This window comes from Arvicanthis niloticus, chromosome 5 (genome assembly GCF_011762505.2).
Source record: "Arvicanthis niloticus isolate mArvNil1 chromosome 5, mArvNil1.pat.X, whole genome shotgun sequence".
NCBI lineage: Eukaryota > Metazoa > Chordata > Mammalia > Rodentia > Muridae > Arvicanthis > Arvicanthis niloticus.
Genome location: NC_047662.1, coordinates 19,991,084 through 20,014,664, shown reverse-complemented (window position 1 = coordinate 20,014,664; position 23,581 = coordinate 19,991,084). Strand labels below are relative to the sequence as shown.

Sequence of the window (23,581 nt, the reverse complement as noted above, 5' to 3'; positions counted from 1 at the left end):
ATTCTGAAAGCAGTGCAGATATAGCAAAGTCTTTAGGGAACAGCTTCCCATGCCCAGTGGTGCTGGTGGTTGGGGAGGAGCCAGGGCCTCTGGCTGAGATGGTCTGTGCCCTCTGCTGGCAGCTGGTGGACATAGCTTCAGGCAGTGGTTCAGGTCACTGGCTCTCAGAGGTCCTAGGATTCAGCCTCACCCAGAGCTTGTTCAGGATGTAATTTGAGGGCTATCCCCTGAACCTGTGTGACAGGGGATGGAACTTGGGAGTGTTTTAGTGGACTATTTATTTCAGGCTGTTGCCATGAACTCTGCATTAGAGAACCACCTATTTAAGTTAGCATGGGGCCAACACAGACTTCTGAGAGTAAATTGCCATCTCTGATTGAGACAGAGCAATGAGGGTGGGGGTGGGAGTGGGGAGGGGAATGGAAGAACTAAGATGTATTGGTGCAGGTTTAGGGACCAGCCATGGTTCCACAGGTAAGGAGCCTGTAGACAAACCTGGTACCTTGAGTTGACTCCTTGTAGCCACAGTGGAAGGAGGGAAGGGATTCCTCCTGTACGTTCCTCTGACTTCTACACTTCTGCTGTGGCCTACCTCCTTCTGCCCCATCACAGAAAATAAATGTAAAAGGAAATGAAAAGTAAGTACAGGTTCCAAGTCAAACTCACTAAAGGTCCTGTCACCCTCAGGTCCATGTCCCTATCAACTCCAGACTGCACTGCTAGGTAAGAAGACAGAGCAGCTTCCCAAGGACGCACAGTTTGACTTTTTGGACAGGGCATGTCTAAGCCTGGGTGCTTACAAGTATTACAGACAGCAACCCCAGGGTCTAGGGAGCCCAACCCAAGGAGGCCTGAGCTTGAATGGCAAGCAAGGGCAGAGGAGCTGAGACAGGAGAAAGCAGAATTGTTCAGAGCCAGCCGAGGAAGGAAGGAGGCAAGAAAAGTGTGGTAGGTATCCTTGGGAGAATGAAGATCCCCGGACTATGTCAGCCAGAACCCTTCCTGGTGGAACAGACAGGAAAAGCCCCCAGGAGACAATGGCTTCCCAGCCTGACTTGTTCTCTGAGCACCCAGCTGTTGAAGGAATCTTTGAGCCTGGCTAGAACAAGCAGACACTTGTGGAGGAAATCTGACAAGAAACACAAGGTTTCAGCAGAAAGCGGACAGGCAGATGGGAGACGTCATGGTAACCAGCCTCCCTCTGCTCTGCCTGTCCTGGAGGCAGCCTGTTTAGACTTGTCTAAAACTCCGCAGTACGGCACTGTTACAGGTTGCTCTGATAGGACAACACATACTTCAGATCGCATGCTTTGGCGATTACCTGACCTGGGTCAGTCAGCGATGCTGACCTGCTTTCATCAGCCATTGCTCTCTAGCAAAGAAGACCCTACCCTCCAAGCTTGGGCTCCCAGCTGGAGGAAGGGACAGAGGGGGCAGACATCTTTGGTCTATTTAGCCAGTTCCACAGGCCAGTCAGAGCTACGTGGTAAGACACTTATCTCAAACATGAAGTAGGGTTTAGAGATCCTCACTTCCTTCACCCCTCAGTAGCTAAGCTCTTCGTCCTAAAATTTCAAAAGCGTGAACTAGAAGTGAGGGGACAACGCCTTGAGTCTTCAGGTTGGGAATGTCACTCGGGGGTGGGCTACACAGCAGACCTTATTAAAATGCAGAGTCAGGTGAGCAGGAGGGCCTGAGCCAATGAGGCTGTGAGTGGGGGCCCGGAGATGCTGAGCACATCTGAGTCCATGTCACACACACAGCCGGCAGACCTGTCTTACTGCGATGGACTCCTTGATGACGTCAGGTCAGACCTTGCATAGAGGGCCTAGAGAGCCATGAAGCAACACTCTGAGAGGCTCAGGGCAGGGCCAGTGCCAAAGCTGGGGACTGACGCTCACCGTGTGGTGGGTGTGGCCAGACCACAGGGCTCTCGGTGGGCCACAGCAGAACAGGACCACTAGACAGGGATGGCTTTCTCTGGCAAATGCCTAAGAGCTGGGGGACCTCAGAATCCACACAAGTACCATGCAGACACCTTCAGATTCAGCCCCTGAAGGCAAGCACAGGGAAAAGCACAGAGGAAGCTGGCTAGCGACTCTAACCATAGCGAGTTATTGACTCTTTCTCAGTAAGGTGGAAGGCATTGAGGATTCTGGGCCTCAACTTTAAGCTTTCAGGTGCATGTATGTGCAGGTGTGTGTCTGTGTGCATGCACACAGAGGGTCAGGGATTAAAAAACCAGTGAGGAGAGAACCCGAGGAACATTTACCACAGCCCAGCCAGCCAGGTACTTCAGGTCTAAGACCCTTAACCATGAGTGAGCCTGGCTCCCATCCTTCCCCCAGTTCATCCTGAAAAAAAAAAGCTTAGCTAGTTCACCTCTGGGGCAGTCTGGGTTCTACATCTTAGTTCCTGCCATGTAATCTGAATCATGTTTCTTTGAAACAGGATTTTACAATACAGCTGGCCTCCAACTCACTGCACTTGGGCCTACCATCCTCCTCAGCCCCAGGTCACAGGCAGCAATCAGATGGCAGCTGTTCTGGGTGGCATGGGGCAAGGGGAAGACAGGGGCAAGGACAGCCCCTCCCCACAGGCTTGAGCAACAGCAACTGTTTCTTCTCACTTTTAGGATCTCTTGGAAGGATTGCCAGGGGGATGAGGGGGATGGAACGGCCATTTGGAGGATGTCAACCAAGAGGGTTCTCAGCCAGTCACAACACACTCAGTCCGTCCTTCTTGTAAAAACTGAACCCTTTAGAATGGCAAACATCGCTTTACAACATGTAATAAATCAGAAATCCTGGGACATCAGGGCACTTTAGGATAGGCAGACAAGACAACTGGTGATTACTAGCAGTGAAGACCATTACCACCACGCCAGCGAGAGCACTGTGAGCAGAAACACTTTCAGAGGAGGCAAAGGCCAGCCAAGCCCAGGGGGTTTCCTGGAGGACTCTGCTTATAGTAGTTCAGTGTGGTGTGCCTACAAACCTTAATGGCCAAGATTCGGATGCCTATCCATAGAGGCAACAAGGATAGAAGATGAGATGCTAGAGCAGAATTCTCTAGAAACCTGAGCCAATATCAATGGTACTAATGGCGAGATGGGAGAGCACGGGCCACAGGCCGCTGGTTCTCAGATGAAAACAGACAGAAACTTTACGCCGAGCATGCAGGGATGGTGGCGGGGTTGTGGTGGAAGTGCTCACCTTGGAGGCCAGTCAAGCATCCATAGCAGGGGAAAACTAACAGGGCACTGGTCACTAAGTAGTCAAAGAAGACTCTAGAAAGCGGGAGAGGGCAGGGTAACATGAAAAGAACTTGCTCTCCTGCTTCTTCTCCTCAAGCAGTTACCCCTAGGCCCACTCCAGCTGGAGGCTTGGGAAAGGAGATTGCACAGAAGATGGCTTTGGCTTGGATGCCAGAGACCAGGAGTAGGGAAGGTGGATGAGGTGGATGTGTCTTAAGTTTAGAAATCAAGCCAGCTGGCGCTCCTGGAGGTGCATCTCTCTAACCCTGCACCTGTTCACGGCCAGTGCCATGTGTGCAGCCACCATCCGACCTGGGGCTGAGAGGAGCTGAAAACAACTGGCCACCACCGCAGACCCAGCAGAAGCATCTACATCGCTGTGTCCTCCAGGGATGTTAAAAAGGCAGGAAACTAGTTTTATCAGTAAGAAAATGTTTATTCTTTTGAACCCCACAGGGGAAAAAAAAGAATGCAGCCAAGACCAAGTTTAACGAAAACAGTGTCCCAAAGGCAGCAGAATGGGGGAAACCTCATCAACACAGTGACAATTTTCCATGTTTTAGCACAAAGATGGGGGGAAAAAAAACTATGACAATTCTGAGTAACACTTTCATGGTGACATTTACACAAAATGACTCAAAAATGCAAATGGCAGCAACATGCACACCTGGCTAAAGCTAGAAGTTTGTTTTACTCCAAAACAAGATCTGTGATTGAAAGGATGATTCTCTGTAATACTTCTAATTTTACTGACTGCTTTGTCCTACCTAATTTGCTTTAAATGAGATATACATGCCAATCAACAGGAAATTTTAGAGCCATGTCCTTCCAGAACACACAGCATGGAAGCAAAGCCGATCGATTTGGTTTCTTAATTTCCCCAGCTTTCAGAGCGCAACTCTGCTTTGCCCCTCCTCTTCCCTGCCCTCCCGCTCCCTGATTCTTGACACACTCTCAAAGGTCTGAGCAGACTTCCTACCAATGTATAATACACAGTTGAACCAGTATCTTTGTGCAGAGTTTAAGTCTTCAAAACAACAACAAAAACAACAACCACTCCTCCTTGGCACAAGAGCTGAGGAACTGCAGGCATCTGTAAACCATCAAACACAAGGTGAGGAGGGTGAAGAAAGCAGCAAATGACCCGTGGGAGCCGCACCTAGGCACCTAGACCACGGCTTGGATTGATCAGGCAACCTTAGGCCTCTCTCCCGCCCAGCAGGCTGCCTACTAAGGTGCTTGGCTGGCAGCAAGCACAGAACCCTGTGTGTGTGCTTCCTGTGGAAAAAAAAAAAAAAAAAAAAACCCAAGTGGTGGCGTGGTGACCAGCAGCCCAGCCACCTACCAGCTGACAACAGGATCAGCAGTGGACTCGACAAACAGAAGACAGATGAGGGAAAGGGGATGGGTGGGGGGAGGGGACAGATAGTTGAAAATGATCAAGTTTCCTCTTGAAATGTCTTTTCACAGGGTAATGCAAAGACTGCTCTGGATGTACTCTAGAGCTAACAGCGACGGAAATGTCAATACTCCAAACACACGGTCACACGTTTGCAAGCCAGCCTCACCCTTAAGTCTCTCTCAGCTTAAGCGACACTCTCAATCTGTCTGGTCCTTGGAGGGGCAACCACTCTTTTTTCTCTGTAATGGAAATAACCATCTTTAATGCAGCTATGGACTCAGGAGCTGTTCGGCTGTGCAGCCTCTCACGCTCACAGAAACTAAGCTTTTCTTGTCGTCCGTGAATACAACGTGCAATTTTCTTGCTTATTTAAGAACAAAATAGAGTTGAAAAGCAAAAAAAAAAAAACTCTGCTTTTTTTTTTTCTTCAAGAGGAAACTATGTAAAAATACATAAAAAGGCAAAATTGGCTACTTGAAATCCAAGAATGGTTTTAATGTGTTGGCCAAGAAAAATAAACTGCAAAGTCCTGTGAGGTCTTCTAAAAACTTCCAAGAACAACTGATGGGCGGTTCTAATCAGACTTGGATGTTACTTCCCCCCTTTCAAAACAACAACATATACAGTCCCACAAAACACACTATCAACTTTTTTATCTTGACTGCCAGAGACGCTGCTTTTCGAAGCCTTCTGGTTCCAAATGTTGGGCAAGCACACAGTCGGCCTTCATTTCTTCAGAGGCTGGTAGACAGAGGCATTAGGATCAAGTCCAGAAGGGCTGGTCTCCACAAACTTGGAAGAGTAGTGGGGGGACACGGGGCTCAGGGGACTGGTGGCGGCACTGTATGTTATGCTGGGCATGACGGCCATAACTTCGGCTATCTTCTGTTTTAGGTCCTTGATTTCCTGGTCTTTCTGAAGGATTTGCCCTGCAAGATCAAAGGCCTAGCGTTAGTGAGGAGGGAGAGCCCCCGTGACAAGCCTAGGCGAGCGGAGGGAGGCGTAGCTCAGCATCTGGGAAGAGCAGGCAAACCTCCTGCTAGGTACCCAACATCAGGGCGTCAGGCACTGCGGCTGAAAGTGCTGCTCTTTGTCATTTTTCCTTTCTAACTATGGAAAATGCTGAGCTGCTCTAAGCTTGTGGGGTACAAGAAAGAGGCAGTGACCGAGCAGTCAGAGGGGTGGGGTTTACAGCTCTACCTCCTGAGTTGGGCTTCCCTCCTGGAAGACTGGGCTCTGAGTGTTAAACCAAGGAACATAGAACCAGGACCTTCCATCCATCACAGCAGGTTCTCTGAGAGAAAACAGATGACGTTCTGGGACTCGTGCCCAGCTTGCTGGTACAATGCCCTCTTGACCTCTGCCCAAAACTCAATTGACTGCTTCAGCAAAAGCCAACTTAGCCCTTCATGTCTCTGTTTGAAGCTGAGGTTTCCTGATCAATGTCAACGTATGAGTCCTAGATTCTTAACACATCCCAAGTTTTCCCTTCCTTCTGTATCTCTATAATTAACCACCACCCAGCCAGAGAGCAGGTGCTGTTTCCATGACGGGGAGATGGATCTTTTCCCAGTGTACAGATCCCAGCAAAGAGGGCTAGTTAAGCAGCAGTAAGGCCCAGTGTGGCACAGTGGTTCTCAGTGCTTACAGACACTGACCCTCTTTACCTTCACAACCAGAAGAGGTGAGTATTATCACCACCCACTTTAGGATGAAAGGTACAACGTAGGCGCTGACTCCACACGGCCTGGCCACGGCATTTCCACTCCCCATAGCACTCTTCCACTTCCTTGGGTTACGGACCCATTATCTACTGCTGGGTTATGAGCTCTGTGAAGGCACACTATGTTCCTAACTTCCCATTGCTAAATCCCTACATCCAGCCCAGGGGGGAGGCAAGGCTTCAGAGATTATGTATCTTGTTCAGCCCATCTGTTGTTAAGACACAGATCAGCACTGGAGCCAGGACCACTGTGTTCCAACCCATGAACTCTCCCCTCATGCTCTGTGCCTCTTTGACCAAGGGAGAGGAAGAGGCTGTGTACGAGCAGCTCTCACTGTAGAGACAAGTGTCTGCGCTGAGGGAAGGCTGGGTGTCACGTCTCAGAAGGGTGTCGTGGAGATGAAGAATCATTTTGTAATCAGGATTAGTAACAGCATAGGAAGGAACAGGTGTGGATTTAAATTATGAAGTTGGACCACATTTGAAGGGAGACAGTGAAAAAGCAGGAGCCATGAGCAGGAGAAAAGAACTGGACTCTGACTTCCTTAGGGCTCCCAAGTTTCAGGTAAGCACCAAACAGCCATGTTCTGAACACAATGTGCTTCAGATGAATTAAGTACTTAGTGGCACTTGATACATGAGCCACTGTTTTCTCCAACAGAGTTCAGTTTGATTTCTTTAATTAGTAACAGGAAAACACCTCAAGAGGTTTGACACCGACCTTCCTGTCTTCCCAAACATTTGTAGGCTTAGAGTGGAGTGCAGCCATGCTAGAAAGCCCAGCACTCTGGCCCCAGAGAGCAGGTGCTGTTTCCATGACGGGGAGATGGATCTTTTCCCAGTGTACAGATCCCAGCAAAGAGGGCTAGTTAAGCAGAGGTGTCATTCCTCAGTGCTAAGCCTGACAGGAAAAAGGGCCAGCAGGAGGCGAGAGGCTCAATTTCAAGGCAGGATCCCTGGAAACCATTTCAAGCACCTTTCTCTCAAGGTAGCCTCTGGTCAATCACCTGGGCTACCCCAAGCCTCTTAGGTGGTTGGTTTTTACCAACTCCTTAGCTTCTCTATTTTCTAAACATATCCAGGCAAGGCTGAAGTTCCCAGTGACTGATAGCTGTGTCCCACGTGGGTGTCTGAGGAGCACCTACTGATCAGTGCCCCAGACCAAAAGCACTTCTTCCTCCCGCCTCAGACCCTATTTGCTCTTCTGTCTTGGTTCCAGTACCCTGATCCTTGTGATCTTTCAAGTGTCTCAGCTCTTCTCCATACACCGTCCTCCCTCACCCTGCATTTCCTTTTCGACAGGAGACAACACCAGTTTCTGAACTGGCCTCTGCTCCACTCTCCTTGTCTCCCATGCTGCCACTGGAAGAGCCGTTTTCCCTGGAAGACCTGGGGACTGATGCTCTTCAGCACGCTACATTCACAGTCCCTTTTAACTTCCCCTCTTTTCTTCCATGGCCTCCAGGTCTAGGGTTACCAGAACACTGGCCTGGACAGCCTCAGTTGCTTTCTTTCCCCGGTCAGGACTGTTCCCCTATAAACCCTGCTCCTCCTCACCATGCTCTGCTCTCAGGTGTCATCCCATGAGCTACTCACTCCTGCCTGCACCACGTGCTCTCTAGTCTCCTATCTCCGCCATCCTTTCTCCTGGCCTGCCCTAGTGTAGTTATTCTCAAAATATAGCCAGCCTCCATAGGGTCCACAGCACACAAAAGCACCAGAACATCACTGCCTTCTGTAGTAAGCACAGTGAGGCCATTGGCGAACCCTTTGTGCAGTATAAAATCTCACAAGATGAATGGTAACACAGAGGAGAATGCAAATATTTTCTATAAGTCAGAAAGTAAATAAATATGATAAATATAAGACAATGACACTTTTCTTATTATTTGAAAATAGTTATTTTCATAAAATGGCATTAATGTTAGTATGTAATATTTTCCTCATTTTAATTGGATTCCCAGGTGTTTTAATTTACAGGAGAAAGAACAGTGGGGAGTAGATGGGAAGGGAAGACACGTCTTTGAATAGAAAGCATTTGAGGTAGACACAGCTATATAATCTATGTGAAATAAGTTCTCCCAGCATGCTCGGTAATCTTAAGAATCTGGGCCACAATACCCCAGTAGACACTGGGCTTTCCAGGATGTCAGTTTCCAGAGCTTGGCTGCTTGGTGAGTCCCTTCTTAAGAACCCTTTCCATGCACCAGTCAACCAGTGCAAAGGTTTCCTCAGTGTCCTAGACACGTAAGTGACCAATCAGTTTTGTGAGCAAAAATCCAATTTTCTTTTCATCAGGTCATGCCACCTTCTGTGAGGAATCTCCCACACCCCTCCACGCCAGTTAGAATGAAGTCTAAGCTTTTTCCACTGGCACTACTATAGAACCTGGCTGCTGCTATTCCTGTCTCACCTAGGCCAGCAGACCTGTGAGTCTCTTCCATGCCCACAGGCTTTGCCTTTATTCACTACTCCTTGGCTTCAGTCTCTGTTCAAAGGCTTCCCATTCAAGGATGTGTCTTCCCTTCCAGTCTCCTCCCCACTGTTCTTTCTCCTGTCTTAAAAATACCATAAAGGCTTGCTCACTGTCCCTGCCATGGTGTCTATTGGTTATCAGAGATACTAGCAAGTCCCAGCAATTCTCTGCTGAGTGGATGGCTTGTTCTCTAGACTCCTCTGCTGCACTGCCCAAGACACTCCTAGCCTGCAGCAACTTAGGAGGGCCCTGTGCCTTTGGCAAGGAGGCTTCTCGACCCTCACTCATGCTCCCACTCCTCACTGCTCAAACACCAGCTCCTGTGATGTGACCCACCTTCCTAGCCTGCTCTAGATCCTGCCTTTCTGTCCCCACAGGCTGTGTACACACAGTAAAGCTGCAGGTCTAGAGTTCAATTCTGTGCAACTTCTCTTGTCTGTAAGTCCAGCACTTGATATGTTATCTCAAATACTCCTGTAGCATCAACTGATTTGACTCCGAATCTCAACATTAGTCAGGCACGAAACAATGTAGGACAACTCTGAGGTGCCCCTAGTTCAGAGCTCTGAGGAGAGGTCCATCCACTCTATGCATCACTGTAACCTGTAGGGCCTGCCATCCCACGTGGGCTGGTGCTTTCCTACCCTGGGCAATCTCGAGCTGCCGCTTTGCATCACCGAGTGCAGAGAACAGATCCAACTTGATCCTTGTCTCTGCACTGAGGCTGTTCTCTAGGTGCTGTGTTTTGTCTTGCATGGCGGAGAGGGCTGACATCAATACCTCGGTGTCCTTCTCGTTTTCTTTGTACTTCCGAAGCTCCTGTCAACAGCGTAGAGACAGTGATGTTATGGGGCAGTTTGAGCATCGATGTATATAAACTGGCTTCAACTCACAAAGTAAACTGCAGTCCTATTGACCTGGCCATTAGAACAGAGAACCCTGATGCCTTGTGTTTACACTTCGTTCTTAGAGAATGTACATGCCATACCCAGACAAGACTCAGATCCTCAAATGTACCAGTGGGGTGTGTGGAGTGCATGTCTGGAAAACAGCAGCATCTGCTTCCAGATCTCTCTTGCAAGACTTAGAGCAGAGACACCATTCCTCTTAGCTATTTGCAAACACTGCCTTATGCTATAGTCACATTTGTAAAAATGTGCCCTTAAAGTTGCAAAACTGTTTGTTATTTTGATAAGGCAAACTGCAGAAAAGCCCATTTCTAATAGTTGTTAATACCGTCAGTCAGTACTGAATGAACTTGGTGCTTTTTTGTTTTCTCCTTCTAAAACATGTTTTCACAATGTAAACAAGGCTGGCTTGCAACTCACTGTGTAGCTCTGGCTGGCCTTGAACTCAAGATCTGCCTGCCTCTGCCTTTAAGTGCTGATGGGAAAAAGGCCTACATTTTTTTTCTTTTTAGTTTTTTTTCAAGACAGGGTTTCTCTGTGTAGCTCTGGCTATCCTGGAACTCACTCTGTAGATCAGGCTGGCCTTGAACTCAGAAATCCGCCTGCCTCTGCCTCCCAAGTGCTGGGATTAAAGGCCTGCGCCACCACCGCCCGGCTGGCCTACATTTTTTTTTTTTTAAAAAATAGAAATCCAAACTTATTTCAGAGAATTAAAAAATACAAAATCTGGCTGGGCAGTGGTGGCGCACACCTTTAATCCCAGCACTTGGGAGGCAGAGGCAGGCAGATTTCTGAGTTCGAGGCCAGCCTGGTCTACAGAGTGAGTTCCAGGACAGCCAAAGCTACACAGAGAAACCCTGTCTCGAACCCCCCCAAAAAAAAAAAAAAAAAAAAAAAAAAAGAAACTTGAAAGTTACCCATAATCCTTTAATATAGATAAAGTGTATTTAAAAACTAAAACTTAGATCATTTTTAACTATTCAGTTTTGTAAGTGCTGGTTACAGGCAGGTGCCACCACACCAGGCTGAAAACAGACCTCTTGATGGCTCGATGGTATGCCTTGTTCCTGTGTATACTGTACCTTAAGTAATATATCTGCCCCGTTATTAAGACTGTTTCCAGCTGGTGGTGGTGGCGGCCTCAGCACATGCCTCTAATCCCAGCACTGGGGGCTATAGGGAGGCACTGATTTCCTTGAGGCCAGCAGTTGGGTCTACAGACTGAGTTCTAGGACAACCAAGGCTACACAGAAAAATCAGTCTCTTTAAAAAAAGAAAGAAAGAAAGAAAGAAAGAAAGAAAGAAAGAAAGAAAGAAAGACAGACAGACAGACAGACTGTTTTCTTCTTCTTTATTTTATATCCCTAGGCCACTACACTGAACATGGTATTAGTCACTGATGAGGTCTTGTACCTTGGCTGGCTTCCTAAAAAGGAGTGCCCCAGAAGTGTTGTGACCTTCTCTTTGAAGCTGCACTCCCGCAGTGTGGAGGACTATCTTATAGCATTTCCACTAAGATTATCTTTTAAAATCTTATGGCAGGGCATGGTGGCCCACACCTATCATATATCAGCAGGTGGAAGGCAGAAGCAAAAAGACTGCTACGAGTTAGCGGCCAACTTGGGTCATATAACAAGACCCCATGTCAAAGTAAAACAAATTCTTTGCCAATTTTACAGGAGGGAATGATTGCTAATTTTTATATGCATGTCATTTCTTGGCAGTAAGAGTACACTTTAAATTTTTACATTAATTTTAATTATTAAAAGTATTTGAGGGGGATGGAGGGATGGCTCAGGGGTTAAGAGCAACCTATGATCTGTAATGGGATCCCATGTCCTCTTCTGGTATGTCTGAAGACAGCTACAGTATACTATATAAATTAAAAAAAAAAGTGTTTGATTTTTAAAATGTGTGTGTGAATGTATGTGTGTGTACCTTGTGCTTGCAGGAACATGGAGGTCAGAAGAGGGGTCAGATTTTCTAGACCTAGAGTTACAGGCAGTTATAAGGCACAATCTGGGTGCTGAAAAATAAAACCTTCCAAAACAGCAGTGAGTGCTCTTAACCACTCAGCCATGGCTCTAGCCACTATTTTGACAGTGTACACTGTTGTGTCAGAGGACACACAAGTCGATTCTCTTCATTATGGGTGGGTGACTAGGCCATGGGGCTTGCCAGTGAGAATCTCTCGCTGATAAACCACACTGTCACTGGTCCTGAAGAGCCACTTTTAGCACTTGTTTCTCTTCTGTAAAGGATCTGCTTGTATACTTTATTTCTCTGTGTATGTTAGTAACTTTTACCAGCTATTTATATACTAAAAGTGCTATTTTTAATATTCATTGATATCTATATTTTTTGCTTGTTTTAGAGAGGGTCTCACTCTGTAGTTCTGGCTATACTGGAACTCACAAAGATCCTCTGCCTCCCCAGTGCTGGGACTCAAGGTGTTCACCACCACACTCAGTGAATGAGTGAGTGAGTGAGTGTGTCAGTCAGTCAGTCCCTCTCATTTTTAAATTTTTATATCTCTTTTTTACTGTGTAAATATTTTGCCTGCATGTGTGTTTATCTGTGCCACATGTGAGCTTGGTCTCTGTGGGGGTTAGAAGAGGGGCCAGATACTCTGGAACAGGAGGTATCTGTGGGTCACCATGTGGGTGCTGAGAATTGAACCCAGTCCTCTGCCAGAGCAGCCAGTGCCTTTGACTGCTGAGATGTTTCTGCAGCCCAGCAGCCCCCAGCCCAAGTATATCTACCTTATTCACTTTCTGGTTATCTGTGAGTTTGTATACTGATTTTATGCTTAGACGTCTTCTTGGACTTGGATCAAATAGAGATACTTTATTCCCCCATCGTTTCTGCATTTCCAGCCTATGTTACTAAAGCTCTACTTTTATTCCCCCCATTTGCCCAGCTATTCCAAATCCTTTTGACTGGTTCACCTTCCCCCCGTCCTGCTGATCTCTGAAACCGCCTTTACATCAACACTTGCAGCTTGAGTTAGAACTAGACTGTATCAAACAGGACAAGGTTAAGTCCCCTTCCCTTGTAGATAATGAAAGATAGAGGCTTGCTGTAAGGGTGCTGTACCACACTGAGGTGCCCCTGTGAGGGACCAATCGCTGCCCAGCCCCTCCTCACCTGAACCTTCAGTTCCAGTTCCCTGATCTGCTCCTCCTTCACCTTCATGTCCATTGTGAGCTTCTTGCCCTCAGCTTCTAGCTCTCTGATCCGACTCCTTAAGGTTTCCGTGCACTCTCCCCTTTTAGAAAAAAAAAAGACAGGAAATAAGGTTTCTAGTCCCCTTCTATCATGGGAGACTGGTTTGAAGACCACTGTGGAAACAGAATCTGCATATGCCCAAATTCCTCAGATAAAATAGCAGCTTTTGCACAGACTTTACCTAAAGCCATCTCCAAATCACTAATAGGCACTAAGTGCTGTCACGCTGTGGTGGCAACAAGAACCGTCTGTGTGTGTTCAGCAGCTGTAATTTAGAGTTTCAAATGTTTTCCTCCCCCCCTCCCCCCACTCCCCTTTTAGGTTTCAAGAAAGGGCTTTTCTCTGTAGTGCTGGCTGTCCTGAAACTCACTCTGTAGACCAGGCTGGCTTCAACTCAGAGATCTAGCCGCCTCTGCCTCCTGAGTGCTGGGATTAAAGGCGTGCACTGCTGCCGCCACCACCACCACCACCCAACTTCATTTAGCTCTTCTGAGAGAGATTCTTAATATGTAGCACAGGCTGGCCTTTGATCTTGCAAACCTCCTGTCTCAGCCTCTTATTACCATCATACCTTACCATATCCAGCTTTCAAATACTTTCTGTAGGTGGTTCCATCTGCAGAGCTGACGCACAGGCAGAGTGTGCTTGCTGCAAGGGTTACACATTCTTATATTCTAGGGTCTGCTTTGTCTCAATGTGGCACATGCCTTTAATCCCAGCACTTGGGAGGCAGAGGCAGGCAGATTTCTGAGTTCGAGGCCAGCCTGATCTACAGAGTGAGTTCCAGGACAGCCAGGACTACACAGAGAAACCCTGTCTCGAAAAACTAAAGGCATGGCCACCATGCCCAGCTATTTTTAAATCTGTATTTTGTCTGTGTGCTATAGAGGCTAGCAGGTCAACCTCAGGTGCTCTCAAGGGCCACCCACCTTGTTTTCTGAGACAGCATCTCTGGGAAGCTGGTCAGTGAGTCCCAGGAATCTGCTAGTTCTGGACTCCCCAGGACTGGGATTACAAATGTGCCCTATCACACCTGTTTTTCACACGAGTGCTGGGCACTACCAGGTCCAGTTTTGTTTTTTACACAGGGACTCAACTCAGGTCCTTAAGTTCACACTTTAAGCACTGTGCCAACTGAGCTATCTCTTCAAGACCTCTAAAATAATCAGGGGTTGGGACTGGAGAGATGGCTCAGCGGTTAAGAGCACTGACTGCTCTTCCAGAGGTTCTGAGTTTAATTCTCAGCAACCACATGGTGGCTCACAACCATCTGTAATAGGATCTGCTACTCTCTCTCTTTTGGTGTGTCTGACGACAGCTACAGTGTACTCACATACATAAAATAAAATCTTTAAATAATAATAATAATAATCAGGGGTTGAGGAGATGGCTCAGTAGTAAGAGAACTTGGTTCCCAAACCCACATGAAAGCTTTCAACCATCCATCACTCCAATCACAGGAACTCTAATGCCTTCTTGCTTCCATGGCTACTGCACACATGATACACAGAGACATACACGCAGGCAAAAACAATTATGATCATAAAATTAAATAAATGGACCTAAAAAATTTTTTTAAAGACCCTTAAGACCACCCACATCTGTGTTGGAAGTGCTGACAGCTTTATGAGGACTGACTGCAGAGGGAGATCTCAAAGCACTTAGTGACCACACAGAAAGTAAGTGGAGGCTCAGGTGGACAGTGGAGTGCAGTACTCCCTTCTTCTGCCCTACGGGTGGGGTCACTGAGAGACAAAATATTAAAGGGCAGTGTTAGCTGGCTCAGGCTGAGCTGAAATAACTAATGAATAACCCAGAAAAGCAAACCATCCACACAAACCATTCTGTCCCATCCCTCCCAAGCATCAAATCCCCACATCCATCCTGGGACAAGGAAAGCCAACCCTGACCAAACACTAGTGATGGACATACCTAGATGCAGCAGCAAAGGCAACAGCCCGTGCAGCTGTGGCTTCTTCTAACTTCTTCCTTTTTTTCTCCTCCATTAGCTGTTTTTCTACAAAGCTTCGGGCTTCCTGCTCAGCTTTTAGCTTCTTCTCCAGCTGGCTGATATTCTGCTTGTCTTTTTGCTTCATTTGCACAGCATTGTGTAACCTATATGGAAATAGTTGGGACAAGGAAATCTTCCATTAGACAGATTCACTATAAGCCCTGAGAAACACAGCCTCCACGCAGCCTTTCTGTCAGGCAGGGGTAAATGGGAGGTCCCAACAGCCAAGTATTAACTTCTGGTGTGCCAGAGAAAACACATGGTCATTATTACTTAATGGTTCCTAAACACTAATAAACCACCTGCTGTATGTAACTCAGAGTCAGCCCTGACCTCTGTTAAGTGATTCACAGCAGGCAGGTTAAAGACATGGGTCAGAAAGCTAAGGGACAGGGTAGAAGGTAACTGTAGAGTTAATTCTAGTGCCCTAGAACACTGAAAACAAAACAAAACAAACAAACAAACAAAAAAAAAAAACCAGACCAAAGAACCACTGATTGGGCCAGGCGGTGGTGGTGCACGCCTTTAATCCCAGCACTTGGGAGGCAGAGGCAGGCGGATTTCTGAGTTCGAGGCCAGCCTGGTCTACAGAGTGAGTTCCAGGACAGCCAGGGCTACACAGAGAAACCCTGTCTCGAAAAACAAAAACAAAACAAAACAAAGAAAACAACAACAACAAAAAAAGAATCACTGATTGGACCAGTCCTACTGAATCTAAAATTGGTGGGAGGGGAAGGTCTGTGTTCCTCTTTTTTTTCAGTTGTTTTCTTAGGCAGGGTCTCACCATGTAGCTTAGGGTGTCCTTGAACTTGTGACAATTTCCTTGGCTTAGCCTCTGCCACACTGGGCTTCTGAATCACAGCCATGCTGCGGCCTTTCCTTCTCTCTCACAGCCCTAAGTTCTCTACAGCTTCACAGAGCAAGGTGAAGAGAGCCAGCCATCAGACTGTCCCCCAGAGGCCAACGCTAACACCTGCACAGCTGCTCACACTGATGGCCAGGGTTCTTGCATGTTTGTACAGTTAATTCCTGAAACTATAAGTGAGACTCTTCTTTGTGGGGAAGCCTGTGAGAGGCATCACTGCCACAGACACAGACTGTTTAGAGACTAAAAAGGACAACCTCACCTTAGTCAGCAACTTAACTCCAGCATGAATTTAAAAGGTTTAAAGGAACTCACACAGAAGAGCCAGCTTCTGCCTATCTCTTCAAACAAAACCAAAGCTCAATGTCATTTTTTAGTTCTGAGAGTCAAAGTAAATATGGCCTAATCCTCAGGAAAAGATCACAATTTTCAAAGAATAGCAAAACTCCTTATCAATGTTGTTTATCACAAAAGCTTAGTAGCTAATATTATAGTTAAACTACATTATTACAGCAAAGATACTATTACTAAACTCTTGTTGGAATGAAACAAGTACAGATTTGGTGAGAACACGGAGAGACAAACATCAATGAATAGGAAGGTTGGGCCGAGTGCCCTCCCCTGGTCACAGGAGGCCCTGCCCGAGACCCGTAAGGTGCACGTACTTGTTCTGCAGCAGCTCGTTCTCTTGCCGGAGCTGGCCCATTTCTGAGCGAATCCCTCTTTCTGTGCTTGAGAGGGAGCTGATCTGACTGCGCAGCTCTTGCTCCACTTGCCGGCTGGCTTGCAGGTCAGCCTTTAGCTTTTTAATGTCTTGTTCCAGCCTAGGAAAGGGAGAAAGGTAGCATTTTCATCGGGGAGAGGCCCTAGGGCTTGGCAACAGCCCCCACTGGACAACCTGTGATGTGTTCAGTTCTACGGCGTGACTGCCCTCACAGGAGGGCTAACTTTTGATTGTCCCCAGTGTCTATGACACTACAAGTACCTACCTGAATTGTGTATAAAGGAGGAAAGAAAAACAGAAGAGCTAAATATTAAAGTACTCTCCCACTGCTCACCTCCTCAGCAAGGAAAGCCTGCCAAAGCAACAAACTCAGGACCCAGCCACTGACTTTTCTTTTTCACACATCCCTAGATCAGATTGCACTGCTGCCACCCCGCCCCCATTGTGAGCTACCAGAAAACAGGATCTCTGTCCATTTCTGGAAATTGCTAACATCCTTGCTAAGTAACATTCACACTTTTGGTATGGTAGAAGCGCTCATCAAGAAGGCTCAAGAAAAGAGACATTAAGACAACTCTGAGCTAAAACCTAGCTTACTGTGCCATTCCTTACTGCTTGCTCCAACTCGCCCATAATAACGGCAGTTTAAGTGATGTGCACAGGGGGTCTATATATAAACAAGCAGTAAAAGGAACAAAAGTGCAAAATCAAATCTCTTCTTCACAGGAAGGCTCTACAATTTCAATAGGGGCCAATAATTGGATGACTAAAATAATTAGATAGTAACACAAGAAAGGCTACAATTAAACACATACTAGGAAGAAAAATAGCAGCGGCCACTCCTCAGTGACTGGACACACTGCTCTATAGGTTATAGCAACGTGAACTAATTTAATCAGCAGAACTAAGGGCCAACTGCAATGATTATTCCTATTTTTTCCCATATGAAGAAATAAGGGTTAAGAAAATCTTGCAGCCTATGATCCCTAGGCAGGATCCCCAGGATCCACTTTCTTCCCCATCAGCCCACCCTGAGCTATGCAGAGGATGGGAAGCAGGGAAGGAAGGGCATTCTAAAGGAGGGGTCTGACACACTTAAGACTCAAAGCCATGAGCAGTCACGGTACTTGGACAAGTCCTCAGTTTGGTGCTTGAGAAAGACTATACTGGAAACAGTAGCCGAGTTAGCTGGACCTTGACAGCAGATCTAGGACACACACTACAAGTGGAGTTCTGAGAAGACAGTGTCTCTACAAGACACAAACAGCCAGATGAGCAAATGTCAGTTTGCTTGAGTTTCTGTATGCAGAAACCCCATCCCCCTAGGTGTAAAGGACAACTCAAGGCTTGCTCATTCTAAGCCACACTTAACCCCTACCACCCCCCCCCCCCACCAACCCCTGCAACCTGAGAAAACTCTTCAGTGCCTCTAGTCCAGCATGCTGATAGAAGCAAGGCTTCTGGAGGGCAATGGGGATCTCTCTTGGAACTGTCAGATCCACAGACTAAAGTTCATAATGTTTTATTATGTACAAAGTCCTCAGGGCCTACTACAGAAATCAATACTCACTCAGTAATGTTCCCTGGCCTCTTAGAGAAAGCCAAACACTTTCTTCCCCTGTCTACCATTAGACAACTTAAAATGAGCCTTGAGCCCCCAGTCATGCTGTAGGTGCTGTCAGCAGTGTTCCCTTCCAGTGTGAGAGCACAGCCTAGAGACTGAGTTCCAGTAGTACTGCTTGGTCTCCTGCCAGGGCTCACTCCCTAGGGAAGGGTCACAGGTCCACACCATACCACACTGTCCCTATCACCAAGGTCATTTCAGGTCAGTGCACTTGAAGATCGGCATTTAGATCATAGCCATGCTGTTCTGCATTCACCTGAAGTAACCCAAGGGCTGCACTGCAAACAGGCTGCATAGGGTCCATCCCAGTAACAAGTACATGCTCATGTTTCTAGCTCTTGTGAAGCCAGCCTCACAGAAGAAGAACTGCATGTTTAGTGAAAGGGCAGGCTCCTCCATGAGGACAGAGGCGTGCAGCCTGGTAGAGGCTCTGTCATCAGGGCTCCAAGCAGCTCTGGGGCCAACTCTGCACACAGCCATGCAGTCTCCTCTTCTGCAGCTCATCATCTCTAAAGTTCCTCCACTTGCTCTAGGATTTCAAGGCCTGACACACTTACAAATGGCTGATTTGCTTCTGACCAACAGCTTAAGCTGCATCAGGATTCCTGCAGACACAGGAATCTGGGTCCACAGCACAGGCAACCAGCACATCTGACTGCCACAGAAGAAGGCAAAGAAGGAAAAGCCCCTTCTTTCAGATGCTACATTTCAGCAATTTTGCAGTTATCACCTTCTTTCATTTTAAAAATCTTCTGTTTTGGTTTTGCTGTTGGTGGTCATGGTTTTGGTTTTTTGAGACAGAGTTTCTCTGTACAGAAGTGGCTGTCCTGTAACTCCCTCTGTAGATTAGGCTGGCCTAGAACTCAAGAGATCTACCTGCCCCTGTCTCCTTAGTGCTGGGATTAAAGGCATGTGCCACCACTGCCTGGCTTCTGGTCTTTAAGTGACATGTTTCTCTGACACAATGACCATATTAGCTGGGTCTTCAGTATATACACTGAATCCCAGAAGTCAGGAGACATAGTCAAGGGAGACTCTTGAGTTTCAGGTCAGTCTGCTTTACAAAGCGAGTCCAGGACATCCAGAACTCTGTTATACAGAGAAACTGTGTTTCAAAAAACAGTATTTACTATGAGTAAAGTTTTAGAATGATCTAAAGAGTTTTGAGAACAAAAGGTATAAACATAATTTCTGTAAAACACAGAACACAATGCTTTAAAAAGTTTGTTTCCACTTATCTATTTAGTGTATATGTTTACATGTGTGCATACATGTAGAGGTCAGAGGACAAGTTTTGAGAGTAGGCTCTCCTTCCACAGTGTGAAATCAACTACTTCAAGTCACCAGGCTTGGCAGCAAGTGTCTTTTCCCTCTGAGCCGTCTCCCTGGTCTTCCACAACGCTCTTTTTTTTAGAAGTGGAATTCTAAGGGCTGGAGAGCTGGTTCAGTGGTTAAGAGCACTGACTGCTCTTCCAGAGATCCTGAATTCAATTCCCAGCTGATAGAATGGTGGCTCACAACCATCTGTAATGGAATCCAATGCCCTCTTCTGGTGTGTCTGAAGACAGTGCACATAAAATAATAATACATAAAATAAATAATAATACATAAAAATAAATAAATAATCTTTAAAAAAAGTGAAATTCTCTGAAAATATTGTCAAAGCCAAACCAGCAATACTATACAACAAAAAGAAGGAAATTACAAAAATATTGTTTCAAGTATACTTCTTCAGAAGTATACATCCAAGATCTGAAGCATGTGAGTTGTTTGCATTTTGAAATTTTTTTGTTAGATCTTTTTCTATGCTGAGTGGATTTCATTCCTTTTTTCTTTTCTTTCTTTTTTTTTTTTTTTAAGATTTATTTTATGTATATGAGTACACTGTAGCTATCTTCAGACACACCAGAAGAGGGCATCAGATCCCACTATAGATGGTTGTGAGCCACCATGTGGTTGCTGGGAATTGAACTCAGGACCTTTGGAAGAGCAGTCAGTGCTCTTAACTGCTGAGTCATCTCTCCAGCCCCAGATTTCATTCTTACAGTAAAAAGTTAAACCCAGTAGGAGATTATAAATCATTTTATTGCCTATTTCAGTAAAGATTTGAACTGTGTAGTAGGCCTTCAAAGGTAAAGTTTTGTAGCAGTTCATGGAAATTACTCACTACATTTTGACTTGTGCTTTAAGCCAAGGTTTTGCTGCACAACTCCAAAAGTCTTTAGCTAGTAGAAGTTTCTTTTGTCAGTATTTGAAATGCTTAGATTATAAATTTCTAAGGTTACTGAGAATTTCTCTTAGCACACTCAAATGATGTCATTAGGTAGTGATCCTGAAACCCAAGGTTTCTGAGGCAGGGACGCTGACCTTAACTGTCACACTTTGGAAAGTGGTAATTAAGAGTTGGTTGACCTAATGACAGTAGTTAGGAAAAGCCTGATACATTTTAGTCCTGTGTTTTATGAGAGAGCAAATTGTTTTGTATTTTCAAAACAAGCCACTTCTCTAGAGTCAGAAGTGGGTGGATCTCTGAGGCCAGCCTGCTCTATATGTTAAGTTTCGGGCTACCCGGGAGTAAGTATTAAGACCCTGTCTTGGCGAGAGAAAGAGAAAGAAGGAGGGTAAATGAAACTATTTCCAGGTGGGAGAATCTAGTATTCGGGAAGCTCTGGATTCAACCCCAACAGCAAAAGTAAGCAATTTTCAGCTGCTGTATGACACATCTACACCAGAGTACACAGATCTTGGATGTTTGCTTCTGAGCATGTACACACTAGTGGCCTGGCAACTCCATTTTCTAATTTTGTAAGATATGGCTCAACTGTTGTATCTGTTTAATAGAATGATGGATGCTGAGAATTTTAGGAGAACTATGTGAATTAGTAAAGTGAATCGAGACAATCAATCAGGTGTTAGGGACATTTATTAAACAGATATGATTACTTGTCTTAATGGTACACTTAACCCCCTTGGTGCTGAAGGTCATTATTTCCCTAGGTAAAATACTCATGTATAATTTATTAATGCAAAGAACAAAGTTCTGATTAGTGTTAAGAGGCCAATGCTGATGTGTTTATAAAAAGATAAAGAGATAAAGAGAGTAAGTTCCATGGGTGTGTGGAGAGGTATGGGGAAGGGGATGTCTCAGCAGGCCCATGCAGAGGAATCTCTTCTCCCTGAGGGACCAGGCACATACCGGTATAGTATAGAATAGAGTTTACTCAGGGCATGGGGAGGGGAGTTAAGAATTAAGAGAGTAGTATAGGCAGAGAGAGAGAGAGAGAGAGAGAGAGAGAGAGAGAGAGAGAGAGAGAGAGAGAGAGAGAGAGAGAGAGAGAGAGAGAGAGAGAGAATATGAATAAATAAATATGAGAATAGAGTAGAGGCCGGCTATAAGCACGTGGAGAGAGGAAAGGGAAGAGGGAAGGCGTGAGGGGACAGGGAAAAGCAAGAGGCAAGAGAAAAGATTAAGAGAGAGAGAGGAGGGGACAAGCAGCCCCTTTTATAGTGGGCCAGACCTACCTGGTAACTGTGGGGGCAAAGTTTAGACAGAATGCTAACAAATGCAACATCTTCAAATGTATTCATAAGACTCTATTCAACTGCCAATAGCTACCTAAACTAGAAGCAAGTCACTAGAAAGAAAACAAGTTACAAATACGGGCACTAGTCTACAACCCTCAAACATAATTCTAGTAAGGATGAAAGGACGGAAGACAGTACTTCCCTACCATTCTGGACTCCAATTCTCAGAGTTAAGCCTGCTCTGTCCTACCAGAGTTTCTGAGGGAATGAAGTAGCTCTTCCTACAGGTGCTACAATCTCAACAAGCTTAGTAAGGAAGCAAATGTACTTCCTGCTTGCCCAGCTCCTGTGGGCCAGCCCAGTGGGATCACCACTCTGGACAGACAAGGCTGGCAGTAAATTCTGTGTACTTCTGTCTAGTTCTTAACCAGTTACAGGTCATAACAAGCGAGCAGATAGCCACTCCAAAGCTCTGAAGCACTCACCTAGCTCCGCAGAGATGGAACTCACCTACAGAAGTACACCCACAGGTCCCCAGGTCAAGCTGCAGGGCACCTAGAAAGTAGATTTGCCAAACTAAGGCCCTCTTACCAACTCTAATCCTTATCTATTCCCCTAATCTCACTTATTCCCTAATCCTATCCAGGAAGCCAGGCTCTTATGAAGCTGATAATTGTTTAAATTCAAGAGGAAAAGATTTACTGGGCAGTGGTGGCGCACGCCTTTAATCCCAACACTTGGGAGGCAGAAGCAGGCAGATTTCTGAGTTCAAGGCCAGCCTGGTCTACAGAGTGAGTTCCAGGACAGCCAGGGCTACATAAAGAAACCCTGTTTTTAAAAAAAACCAACCAACCAACCAACCAAAGAGGAAAAGATTTACATTTTAATAAGGGGACTCTCCAAGCTGACTGAAGGAATGAAGTGCAGATGACAGCCTTAGGCAGAACAACACCCCACAGTTCTCAAGTGCCAGCCTGCACTTGGAAAGGATATTTTAAGTATCTGAAGGTAGGGAGACCCAGAATTTAAATGTTTGTATTTCTCTGGCGATTGCCTTGAATCACAGACCACAGGAAAGACTTCTCAGAAGTTTAAAGGTTTAATGGTGCTGTCAATTACCTCAAGCTTTTTTAAAGCCTGCCTGTGAGCACAGGAGATGCTTAAGGCACAGGGTAGTGAGTTTTGACAAGATGAAGGTCTGTGAGGAACAAGGTGATCTTTCTTAAATAGGAATTCACCAAGGGAAAGCTTGGCTCTGCAGCCACTCTAGGAGCCATGCATCACCATGTCTCTGTGGGCTGCTGGCTGGACCCCTGGACCTGCAACTTTCTCTATGTTTCTAGATTATAGCCTGCTTCTAGTGGCAAAGGAAAGGGGAGCCTGAAAACCATGTCTAAGTTACACAGACATGCGACTGAGGCAGGTTTCTTAATGAACCCTGCTACTGATCTGTTTCCTGACACTTGCCTGTAACTGTACTGTGGAAACAGAGAATCCTACCCATTCTTCAAGGCCTGGTCATGAAAAGAACAAAAGCCAAGCACACTCTAGCACTGTGTGTCATCGTGCCTTCTAGAGGAGCCCTTATGCTCTCATGGTTAATGTAGCGCTCACTGCTTGGTGTTGGACTTCAGCCATTCTGGTGTTGAATCTGCTCATGTGCACGTGTCGTAGGAACTGGTAATACAGTTGGAAATAGAGACTACATTCCTAAAGAGTCACTGAATTCTTACACATCGTGTTACTGATTCTCATACTATGTCCGTACTCAATACTCAGAATACTGGTCAGGCCAGTTCAACTCTAGAAGCAACAAACACACCCACAACTAGTGGCCAG

At 46.1% G+C, this 23,581-nt stretch overlaps 1 protein-coding gene across 2 annotated transcripts in view; it reads right to left on the bottom strand.

The window, feature by feature from the left end:
* Nucleotides 1–3,671: 3,671 nt before the first annotated feature.
* The window catches only part of Maco1 (macoilin 1), a 61,125-nt gene continuing 41,215 nt past the window's right edge, over nucleotides 3,672–23,581 (bottom strand). For both annotated transcript variants that reach the window (XM_034502346.2, XM_076933987.1), the window contains exons 7-11: nucleotides 16,535–16,693; nucleotides 14,926–15,108; nucleotides 12,913–13,033; nucleotides 9,502–9,676; nucleotides 3,672–5,587 (exon numbers count right to left, since the gene is read on the bottom strand). In XM_034502346.2, the coding sequence (XP_034358237.1) occupies nucleotides 5,385–5,587; nucleotides 9,502–9,676; nucleotides 12,913–13,033; nucleotides 14,926–15,108; nucleotides 16,535–16,693 (841 nt within the window). In that variant the 3' untranslated portion in view covers nucleotides 3,672–5,384. The remainder of the gene's footprint in view (nucleotides 5,588–9,501; nucleotides 9,677–12,912; nucleotides 13,034–14,925; nucleotides 15,109–16,534; nucleotides 16,694–23,581) is intronic.